This window comes from Manis pentadactyla, chromosome 4, assembly GCF_030020395.1.
Source record: "Manis pentadactyla isolate mManPen7 chromosome 4, mManPen7.hap1, whole genome shotgun sequence".
Classification (NCBI taxonomy): Eukaryota; Metazoa; Chordata; class Mammalia; order Pholidota; family Manidae; genus Manis; species Manis pentadactyla.
The window spans coordinates 113,000,228-113,011,997 of record NC_080022.1 but is presented as its reverse complement, the minus strand read 5'-3'; the positions used below and the strand labels follow the sequence as shown (position 1 = coordinate 113,011,997).

Sequence of the window (11,770 nt, the reverse complement as noted above, 5' to 3'; positions counted from 1 at the left end):
CCTTCCCCCAGCCAACCATTGATCCAGGCCCCACAGGACTTTGACAGGAAAACTGAAATGTCCTGATGGCCCCTGTGGCAAAGGACTCCAGGGCAACCTCCCTCAATCTCCCAAGTGGTCCCTCTACCTTTAGGAAGGGTTTTTTCTGCAATCAGTGTAGACATTCCGAAAATCTTTCCTTCAAGTGCCTCTCACCACACAAGTCCCCATGCTTTAGTCAGGTCAACTTTAAAAAGGATGTCCAGGTGCAAATGTGTCTCTGGACTGTCACATACAGATAAGAAGAAGAAAGCTCCCTATTCCTTGAGGGGATAATGCCCCAGACCCCACCCCATTTAAAGAAAGAAGTGGTTTTAAAACTTTCTCTTCCTGCAAAGTGGCGTGAAGCCAATCATGTAGCCATGGAGATTGGCAAGGGAAATTTGTGATTAAATCAGCCACTCCAAAATTAAAGAAAGAGGATGATTCCAGATCCCCCAGCCCCTGGCCCAGTACACTCTGGGAACTAAGAGGGAACTCACAGGGGTGGGAAGGAGGGAAGCTGGGTTACATGCTTCACTGCCTTTTTGCCGAATGCAGAGCCAGAAAGATAAGCAGGAATTGCAGCGGTAGTGATAAAGAGCTGGCTGTCATGTCAGGTGGACTTGCCAGAACAGGCACAGAGGGAATGAGGGGACCAGGACATCTCCCTCCTGGAGGATGCTTAGCCGCAGAGACCTGTGAGTTTGGGACAGGGACAGGAGGGGCCTGGCCAGCAGCCTTTGCTTGCCTCATGCTACTCTTTCTCATCTTCAAGCCTCAGAATGGTGTCCTGCCTCCCTCTGTTCTTTTGGCCTCTTTGATCTTCAGTTTCTCAACTACTCCAGTGCTCTGAAGTGTGTATAGGAGAGCCACCAGAGAGTCCTCCTAGAGGAGGGTGGAGCATGCAAGGAAAGGGGAGGAAATCACAGTATCTCTTAAACTCTCTCTCTCTTAAGTTCCACGTGGTAGAAAATGGGGCATGTAGTAGAAAGTTGGCCCTGTAGGGCTCAGACAGCCTGACGTCTGAAAGCCCAAAGGTGATCAGGATCTGCAGCCAGAAAGAAACTCAGGCAGCTTGCCTCCAAAGGGAGCATCACTTGCCTCTTGCCCTATCCCTTTAGCCATCCCTTGTCAGTTTCAGTACCTCCCCTCCCTCGGGTCCCTGCTGACACTGAACAGGGTGAGTGGAGGGCTCTCACCTGCTGTGGGACCCCTTCTCCTCCACCATCCCAACCAGTCTCAGTGGTCGTCACAGCCGCCATCTTCAGATTTTGCCAGGCCTCTGGTGCCTGGAGAACCACTTTAAGTTGACAGGCTGTGCACGCTGCTTATGCCCAGGGATCTGCTGCACCAGCCAAGGTCTCCCTACCTCCCCACCCACAGCGACTGGTTAGGTGCTGTCTCTCCTCATTTGTCTATGCCTCCCTGGCTCACAGTGTCTCTTGTGTATTGCTTAGGCAGCTGAGGCCAAAGGGTACAAGAGATGTCTCTCAGATTCACACTGAACTTGAATCAAAACACCATAAAGGAGGGTTACAAGATAAGCTTAAGACTGAGAACCAAGCAACAAAACTCAAAGCTTGGGCATCCCTTGGGTCTCTCACACAGCCCAACGTCACTTATATGGGTGGAGGGGTTGCCCTTGGGGTTCTTGGAAGGGATGAAAGTGCCCCCTGCATCCTGTGCCATGACTAATGTGCCATTTGGCTGTTGTCCACACAGGCATTCTGGGAAGATTTGGATCTTGCTAGCCCAGGGCCACAGGTCCTGAGCCAGGCTGCAGAAGGGCAGGGGCCAGTAGGTGGAGACTTGGGGGCAGAGCTAAAGTCAGCATGTTGCTTAGCCTTGAGTGACTTAGTCAAGATAAGGGCCTCTCTCCAGTCAGGAGCCAAGGATGTGATGTCCCTCGGCCTGAGGCAAATATATGCCTAGATAACATAGGAGAACGAGGGTGGGTAGATAGGGACAGAGGGACAGAGCGGAGCTCTGGGAGAGCAGGTGTCAGAGAAGAGGGACCTGAGGTGTTCCTGTGAAAAACCCATCACAGGGAGACTCTCAGAGACTCAAGAGTTACTTCCCTGCTGTTTCCTGTCCCATTCCCATAAAGCTTTCCCCACAGAAATCAGGCTTGACTAGGCTGAGGTGCAGCTCCAATGGGACGGCCCCCAGCCCTGGACAAATGTAGTGCCCAGCTTGATGCTGCCCTCCAGCTTCTCCAGTAAACACTTGGCCTGTTACCCGGGGCAGGAAAGGGAGGAAAGTAGATTCCCCAAAGAGGAGACCCAGGAGGCCCCAGGAGGGTGGTGCAGCAGGATTCCTCCTAGTTCTGCACCCTATCTGCTGGCAGTGCTGAGATGGACAGCTCGACCTCTCCTTTATGGAGGTCCAGGAAAATCCAGAGTTACCATCATCTGAAGTCACTTTCCAAAAAGTGCCCTGTCATCATCTATTCCAGGACTGAAGAGGGGATGGCTGTGGTCACAGCTCCAAAGCAAGCCTGGCCCCTATGGCCCCCTCTCCTTTTCCTACTCCTCCTGTCTGGAAGGAACAGTGGCAGGTGCCCGGCTGTGTGTGATTGTACCTCTCAGCTCCGGGCAGTACTCTGTGCCCATCGGCAACTGGAGGCTGTCCCTGGGGGATTCCCACTGGACACTGAGCTCCTGGACCTAAGTGGCAATCACCTGTGGGGGCTTCAGCGGGGAAGGCTCTCCCACCTGCGCCTGCTCCAAGAACTGGACCTCAGCTATAACCGGCTGTCCACCCTTGAGCCCGGGGCCTTCCATGGACTACAAAGCCTGCTCACTCTGAGGCTGCAGAGCAATCGGCTGCGAGTAATGGGGCCTGAGGTCTTCTCAGGCCTGTCTGCCCTCACACTGCTGGACCTCCGCTTTAACCAGATTGTCCTCTTCCTTGATGGAGCTTTTGGGAAGCTGGGCAGCCTCCAGCAGCTGGAGGTTGGGGACAATCACCTGGTGTTTGTGGCCCCAGGGGCTTTTGCAGGGCTGGCCAAGTTGAGCACCCTCACCCTAGAGCGCTGTAACCTCAGCACAGTACCTGGCCTGGCTCTGGCCCATCTCCCAGCCCTAGTGGTCTTAAGGCTTCGGAAACTGGACATTGGGAGCCTGCCTGCAGGGGTGCTCCGGGGCCTTGGGCAGTTAAAGGAGCTGGAAATCCACCACTGGCCATCTCTGGAGGCTCTGGAGTCTGGGAGCCTGGTTGGGCTCAATCTCAGCAGCCTGGCCATCACCCACTGCAATCTGAGCTCGGTGCCCTTCCAGGCTCTGCACCACCTGAGCATCCTCAGGGTCCTGGATCTATCTCAGAACCCCATCTCAGCCATCCCACCACGAAGGCTCAGTTCCCTGGTGCAGCTCCAGGAGCTGCGTCTGTCAGGGGCATGCCTCACCTCCATCGCTGCCCATGCCTTCCATGGCTTGACTGCCTTCCACCTCTTGGACGTGGCAGATAATGCTCTTCAGACCTTGGAGGAAACAGCCTTCCCTTCTCCAGACAAACTGGTCACCCTGAGGCTGTCTGGCAACCCCCTGACCTGTGACTGCCGCCTCCTCTGGCTGTTCTGGCTCCGCCGCCACCTGGACTTTGGCACATCACCCCCTGCTTGCGCTGGCCCCCAGCATGTCCAGGGTAAGAGCCTGAGGGAGTTCTCAGATATCCTACCCCCAGGGCATTTCACTTGCCAACCAGCTCTGATCCGAAGGTCTGGGCCCCGATGGGTCACAGCAGAGGAGGGGGGGCATGCCGTTTTCTCCTGCTCTGGAGATGGAAACCCAGCCCCCACCATTTCCTGGATGAGGCCTCAAGGGGCTTGGCTGGGAAGGGCTGGGAGAGTAAGGGTCCATGGGGAATGGACGCTGGAGATCCGCTCAGTGCAGCTACAAGATAGAGGGGCCTATGTCTGTGTGGTCAGCAATGTAGCCGGGAATGACTCCCTGAGGACCTGGCTGGAAGTAATCCAAACTGAGCCAGCAAAGGGCACTCTCTCTGATGCCAACATCACCATGCCACAGATCCCAGAGCCTTTCTTCATGGATAGCAGAGGCATAGCTGTGGTGCTGGCAGTTGGCTTCCTCCCCTTCCTCACCTCGGTGACCTTCTGCTTTGTTCTCATTGCCCTTTGGAGCAAGAGCAAAGGCCAGGTCAAACATCACATGACCTCTGACTTTGTGGCACCTCGGCCGTCTGGGGATAAGAACTCTGGGGGTAACCGGGTCACTGCCAAGCTCTTCTGACCTCTGCTTCCACACTGGGGACCTAGACATGCCAGCTTCAGATATCAAAGGGGAAGAGAACCAAGACCACTTGGGCTAAAAACCTAGTCCCAAGCTGCACGGACTTCTCACACGTTCCGCCCACACTGTGCCAACAGCTAATGAAGCCTCCCAATAGAGAGTCTGCCTCTCCATGGTTTTGCAGTTTGAGGATAAAATTATCATCAAAAGATAACCATACCCTGAGAGTATTAAGGAGCTGAAGATGTAGACCTTGTAGTCAGCCCAGCAGCCCCCGCCACACACACACAGAGCAGGAAACATAACCAAGACTCTAGTCTGTTAGTTCACACACACTTACACCCTTTAATAACTTTTGCCAATCACAGTTGTAAGATTATTTCAGAGGTGGGGCTGGGAAGTGCCACTTGCTTCTTGGAGTCTCTGCTACTCAACCAAGTGGTCTCCCTCTTCTTTTCTGCTCTGTCCCCTCCCCAGGTGCAAGGAACTAGGGCCAAGGGCCTCAGGCTAAGGAGAAGAGGATATGAAAGTGTGATGGGGAGGACAGGCTACGCACTGACACTGTGTCTGCATGAATCTCCAACACCTGCCTCTGTGTGTCACATTAAACCTGCTGCCAAAAGGCCAAGACAGTAGCAGCCATGGCTAAATGTGATCTCTGGAGTTTTACTTGTTTTTTTCCACCCCTCATTTCTGTCAGATCTCCCCCTTCCTCCCTGCACATTGAGCATGTATCCCAGTGGCCTTACCTGAATGTAACACAGCCTGACCAATAGGCTTTATGGAAAAGGAGACCAGGAGATAATCTGGAGAAATGAGCACTTCATTTCCTAGTTCAGTTTCAGCCCTTTCCCTTGTACACTCTGTCTCTGGAGCTGCAGAAGGAGAGATCCTCCACCTTCCAATGGATCCCTCTGCAGAAATTCCAACCTAGGACACCCAGCTCCTTCCGTTCTTTCTCATCCTTGATGGAACCTCCTATCATTCCTATGTCACAGATCCCTGTGTCCTTGTGGGAAAGTAAGAAATGAACTGCTAGAAATGACTAACAAAAGCAAGAATCTGCAGTTGTCAAAGACCCAGAACACATCAGGACTAGGCTTGGAAGAACAAGGGAGGAGTGAAAAGCAGAGGGAGAAACTGCCTGCCTCGCTCACTTCCACCGCCCTTGCGTGGTCTCTGGCCCTGACGGGGGAGAGGAGCAGGCGCTTCTAAGGAGGCAGCCGGACCGCACCAGCAGGTGAGCTCTTCGGTGGGCAGAGGTGGGAATGTAGGGTGGAGCCAGACTGAATATGAGAATTTAGCAGTTTGGGGAGTAAGGCTGGAGAATAAGACAATCTGTAGAAAAGGGTATCCCTGAGCCTCCAACCCTCCCCTCCCCCTGCCCCATACAATTCTCTTAGCTTTCCAGCAACCTCCCCTGTCCAGTTTATAAGATGGAAAGGTTCCCCGGGGCACAGCCCCTTCCCTCTTCTCCAAAATCTTCCACCAAGAACTTAGGAGGTTGGGACTTAGGGATCAGGCGCTAGGGTTTCTCACTCTAGTTGCCTACTTTGCAATGCAAAAAGGGTGGAAGCTGCATGGCTCTTCAGAGAAATCTTCTCTGGGAAACCCCTGAAGCAGTGGGGAACAGGTGATGCATCTGGAGCAGAAGATGCTGCTGCCCCAACATCTCCAGAGCAGTGCTGGCCAAGAGAAACAGAATACAAATCACATATGTAATCTCAAATTTTCTAGTATTACATTTAAAAAAAGCAAAAAGAAACAGACACAATTAATTTTAATACTATGTTTTATTAACTCAGTATTCCAAACTACTACCATTTCAACATGTTACTAATATAAAAAATAGTAATGAGTATTTTACATTATTTTTCATACTGTATCTTTGAAATCCAGTGTACATTTTGTGCTTAGAGCACATCTCAATTTGATCACTACATTTTCACCAGAAATACCCGATCTGTACTTAGGTTTCATACAATTCACTGTTGAAAAAGTAGATTCACATATTCAAGTTGTTCCAAACATATTAGAATTTTTCCAGTATCACTTTTAACATTTACATTAAAATCAAATAAATTTAAAATTCCACTCCTCAGTCACACTAGCCATTTTTCAAGTGCTCAAGAGCCACATGTGGCCAGTGCTACCATCCTGGACAACATAGCTCCAGACACTACAACTCTGGTCTCTACAAGGTGGACAAAGTATCCCTCAAGAAGCACATTCAACCTAGGGAAAACACCTGTGGGCTTACCCCCACTGCAACTTCTTACTCTTCTTGCACAGCTTCTCCAGAATACCTTCTCTGCGAGAAGCCCTTTAATGAAACAAGGGTACTGTGCTGACACCCCCTCAGCTTGTTCAGTCATCCATAAGCCAGTCCCTTATGGCACGTGCCTGGGAAGGCTGCCCTTAGCTCAGGTGCAAGTATACAGGCTATGTGTATGTGTGCATGTACCAGTGTGTAACTGCAACCAGGGACACGTGCAGGTGGTGTGTGAGCATGTGTAACGCTGTTATGGCCCACATCATGGGGGCAATCCAATGGAGTCTCTCCCCAGGGCGGGACAGTAGTGGAGAGAGAAGGAAAATGACAGTTATTGAGGGCCCATTCTATGTCAGTGGCTTTATATATGCTTTCTTATTTAATCCTTAGATCAACCCTATAAGATAGGGCATCTTAACTGATGGAACTAAAGGTCAAAGAGATCAAGTAATTCGCTCAAGTACACAGAGCAGTCAGTGGGAGAGCTGCTTTTGAACTTAGGGCTGTCTGGCTCAAAATCCAAATGCCTTTCACATCCTGCCACACTGCTCTAGTCAGTGCCTGCTCCTCTCCTAAGTCCCTTCCCCAGGACTCTCACAGAACCTGACCTGTGAGAAAGGAAAACCTAGGGTCAGCTTCCACTTCGCCAACTCTGAACAACACTTTTAGGGAGGCAGGGATCAGTCATTGGTTAACTTGAAGGCACCTGGTTCAGGAAGCTGAGGTAGGTTGGTTGGTTTTACTTTTTCTTCTCAGCCCCCTCTCCCAGTGTCCTTGCTGTCTCTGCCCCTGGGACCATCAGAAAGGGGCAGATATTACAGGGCTCAGATGGACTGAACTGAAATGCCTGACTTCCAGCAATAGAGCCTCTCATGATTAAAAATGGAGGGTTCATATTTCCTGGGTTCTTTTCTGGGTTCTAACCTCAATGACCTCTTAGGTTACAGGAATTTCTAGTATGGTGGAACAACCCATGAGCTGTTCCAATTCAAGGGGAATTTTCCTGCCTTCTGCCTACCTCGGCATGACAGAACCTACCTCGGGTTATCCCATTTTGACCTCCTTCTACCCCTTCTTTCCTCCATTTCAGACATGGTCTCACCTAGGCTGAGAAGTTTGGTCCCAAAGATACTCTGACAGCATTTTGGCACGCCCCATTTTGGTCCCCATTATATTCTAATTTCTCTATTTCCTTTGCTGTGTTGGATCCCTGATTCAAGGGATGAAGGCTCTGCAAGGCAATGATCCTCAACTTTTTGAGTCACAGGCCCCTCTGAGAATATCTGTTCCCAGATATGAACAAAAATGTTTATACATTGTCCAGTCATCCTAAAGCTATGGAATGCAGGTTAAGAACCTCTGCTGTGAGAAGCATCAGTTGGCAAGGGGAAAGATGAGCATTAGTCTCCCCAGGACCAATTAGAGGCAAGGAGAAGAGGCTGGGAAGGACTATAGTGCAAGCAGATGTTAGCACAGGTAAGGGCTGGTGACAGGACAAGCCCTGTGAAAAACACAATATTGCTTTGAGGTTCTCACTTCCCCATCCCTTTTCCTCCAGCATCCACATCCCAGGGAGAGGCAGGAGACTTTGCATGGGACTTTTGCTCTGAGAAGTGAGCATGGTGGTGATTCAGCTAGAGGGCATTTGACACCAGGGACTCCTGAGTCCTCTTCCCCCAAACTTCTTTGTAAGGGGAATTAAGAAGGAAGATGTAGAGCTGTGTGGTGGTGGCCAGAGAAGCTGAGGAGAATCCCTCTCCTAGGACACCTGCCCCAATTCACCAATCTAACCTAAAGATTTAACAGTAGCACCAGCATTAAAGCTGATACTGAGGCCTATACTCCCAGTTGCTGGTTTCTGGTGAAAAGCCTTGAGTAATGGGGGGGAGAAGGGTAACTCCTATAATAGGCAAAGGGAGATATGAGGGCTGGTTCCCAAAAACTCGGATGGCTGAATGTAGTTTGAATAGACTGCATGTTGTCCAGAAAGGGAATTCTGAGCAGCCAAGGCCTTGGAACCAGACTACTATGTTTGAACCCTGGACTGCCCAGCCCTCCAGTGAAAGTCTACTTTCCTGTTTTTTTTTTTTTAAGGTATCATGATAAGGCTTATGTGAAACCTCTTATGAAGGTTTCACAAGAAAAACAATGTGGTTACTACATTCACCCATATTCTCGAGTCCCCCCCCATACTCCATTGCAGTCACTGACCTTCAGTGTAGTAAGATTTTCCTGCTTTTTTTATTAAGTGGGAACACCGATCACTGAGCTCTCTGGGCAGCTGAGGCCTTATGTTAACTAGTTTCACCTACTCCCAGAACACCCTGCAAGAGAAAGAGAACAGACTCTTCACAACTGGAAATTAGAATAAAAAAATCTCAATTCCCGCAATCCTGGCCTCTCACAACTCAATCTTTCGATCCTGATTTGGGCTCCTGAAGAGGAATGAGATGACAAATCCCAAATACACAGTGATTTGAGAGTGAGTTTGGAATCATCTCACCTAAAGTTATTCCTTCTAGTCCCCAACCTCCCTACCAAGCCAAGTACAAGTCAATCCTCTGAAAAATTTCTGGGAAAAGTGATTACACCTGGCTTTTTGGCACCCTAAGAAATTCCATCTGAGGTATAATCTTTAATTCTTAATCCCTCTTTCTGGACTTCCACTTCATTTCCTCTTTTTTGCCCACCATCTTCCATTGGAGCTGGAAGATGGGCCCATAAAGTAGGCCTGTGTTTTTTATAGCAACAGTGGATATTCTTCCTTGGGTCTGACTACTCTTTTATCTTTTTAAAGATAAAACTATAGCAATCAAGGTACTCAAATTCCTAGGAATAATCTTAATGAGAAATATATAAATTTTCTATGACAAAAACTATAAAATGCTACTGATGTGCCATCAGTGACTTAAACATGTATACAGGAAGATTCTATATCATAAATACAATAATTCTGCCTTAGGTAATCTAAAACTAGGTGATTCTAATCAAAATAACATTAACAGTATAATCAAAAAGTAAATTGTGATATATCCCCACAATACTACACAGTAATGAGAATGAATTAACTAAAACCACACACAAAAATATGGCTGAATCTTACAAAAATATGTTAAACAAAAGAAGCCAGGCACAAAAGAGAATATACTTCATGATTCTCCTTGTATGAAAAACAAAAACAGACAAAACTAGTTTGAGCTATTAGGAGTTGGAAGAAAGGTTTACCCTTGAGAGGAGTAATGACAGGGAAGGAATATGAGAGCAACACTGGACATGCTAGTGATGTTCTGTGTCTTGATCTGGGTGTTACATAAATGTGTTAGATTTTTGAAAATTCATCAAGATGTATACTTTTCACTTGTGCATTTTTCTGTATGTATACTGTACATCAATTTTTAAAATTGTGGTAAAAAACTGTACAATTTTTTTTATGTTGTGTTCTTTATTTTTTCTTTTAAAATGAACAATTTTAACAGTATGAATAAAGAGATCAATGGAATGAAAAAGCCAGAAAGAGAACCAAATACATATGGCAGTTTGGTCTTATAAAGGCAGCATTCAAAAACAATGGAGGAAATGTGGGCTATTCAGTAAGTAGGCCTGGATAAAGCAAAATTAAGTTGTAATATTCACTTGTTTCATAAATGTCTGATCCTGTCTGAAAAAAAAAAATTAAGTTGGATCTCTACCTCACACTTTAACACCAAAATTAATTCCAGGTGAAGCAAATATTTGCACATACAAAAAGCCACTATAAAAGTAAACAATTTAATAATCTTAGGTAGTAGGAGTCTAAATATGATAAAATAGAAAACTCAAGTTATCAAGGAAAAGGTTGACAAATTCAACTACATAAAATGAAAAAATATTCATTTGCATAGCAAATAGTAAAGCAAAAAGATCTAGGGCAAACTGAGAAAAGGAAAAACTACTTTCAATTTATATATGAACAAAGGGCAAATATTAAGCCCTAATAAACAATAAAAATATGAACTTCCACTTAAATATATTAAAAGATGCTCAGCCTTACTTATAATAGAAGAAATTAAAATTACAATCAGACACCATTTATCTTATGAGATTATCAAAAAATAAAGTTTGATAACACTGTATAACACACAGGTCCTTTTCATACATTGCTGATGAGAGAGAAAATTGGTCAAATTTCTGTGGAAGGCATTTTGGCAATACAATACTTTTCAAAAATTGCTGGTGGAATGAAAATGAGAAAAATCTTAGGAAGGGTACTTGGATATCAATACAATGTTAAAGGATTGGTTGAATATATCTTAATACTCAAGCTGCTATGAAACGTATGAGGCAGATATACATTTTGCTATGGTAAGGTATCTAGGCTGTAAGACAGGAAACTGTAAAATTATGTAACAAGCAGTCAACTGTGTAAAAAAAATATATATATATATGCATGTTTATTATAGAATATCTTGTGAAAAAGTCTCAAGAATCTGGTAAAATTGGCTGACTCTGAGGGAAACGAGTTACCATTCACTTTAACAACCTTTTATCTTTTTGCATTTTGTAGAATGGGCATGTATGACTTATTAAAAACATGCATATTTTAAAAATTAATAAAAAACGAAAAACTGAGACCCAAAGGTATCTCTTTAGTTGACCAAAAATACAATCTTGGATTCATTCAACATTCACTGAGTGCTTATCCTGTGCCAGTCATTGTAATAGAAGCTAGCACGAACGATCTCTTAAAATAAGCGCCCAACCCCTTACCCAAGTGAGTCCCTACAGCGAGGCGCGGTATGGAGCCGGGTGCACGTAACGCTCCCCTCCACGCAGAGCCCAATCGTCTTTAACGGTCCAGGGACCCAGACGGCGGCTGGAACGCTCTCTTAAAAAGCCAACCGTCGCCTGCAGCCACCCACCTCCTTTCACCTTTCCCCGTTTCCCAAAGAAACGTCCTCCTTGGGGACTTCGCGCCAGTCGCCCGACCCGCTTCCCCCAGTCCCTAGGGAAGGGCGGGCCCCTGACACCCGCACGACCCGAAGCTCCCTTACCACGGTGTGCACGGAACTCGGGTCCCTCTCCGTCTCTCCTGCCATGCGGCCCTCGTCACGTCTGCTTATTCCTCGACGGAGAAATAGAGTGGGTCCTTGCTCTCCGCTGCGCAGCTCCTCCCCGGTCTCTCCGTCTCCACGGAGCCTATTTTTTGTTTTGTTTTCTCCCCCCAAAAATGTTTTCCCTAGCTCCTGAG

General features: G+C 47.3%; 1 protein-coding gene across 2 annotated transcripts; it reads left to right on the top strand.

Moving 5' to 3' along the window:
• The first annotated feature begins 521 nt into the window (after nt 1–521).
• Nucleotides 522–4,921, top strand: LINGO4 (leucine rich repeat and Ig domain containing 4). Of its 2 annotated transcripts, XM_057500747.1 has the most exons (2): nt 522–3,666; nt 4,749–4,921. In XM_057500747.1, exons 1-2 carry the CDS (start codon nt 2,376–2,378, stop codon nt 4,760–4,762), a joined length of 1,305 nt encoding a protein of 434 aa, XP_057356730.1. In that variant the 5' UTR covers nt 522–2,375; the 3' UTR covers nt 4,763–4,921. The 2 variants fall into 2 exon arrangements, with proteins under 2 accessions (XP_057356730.1, XP_057356728.1); XM_057500745.1 differs by having other exon boundaries at nt 532–4,921.
• The last annotated feature ends 6,849 nt before the right edge of the window (nt 4,922–11,770 follow it).

Bases quoted from the DNA above. Each gene is read 5' to 3' on its own strand.
- LINGO4 (XM_057500745.1), top strand. From the start codon at position 2,376: ATGGACAGCTCGACCTCTCCTTTATGGAGGTCCAGGAAAATCCAGAGT.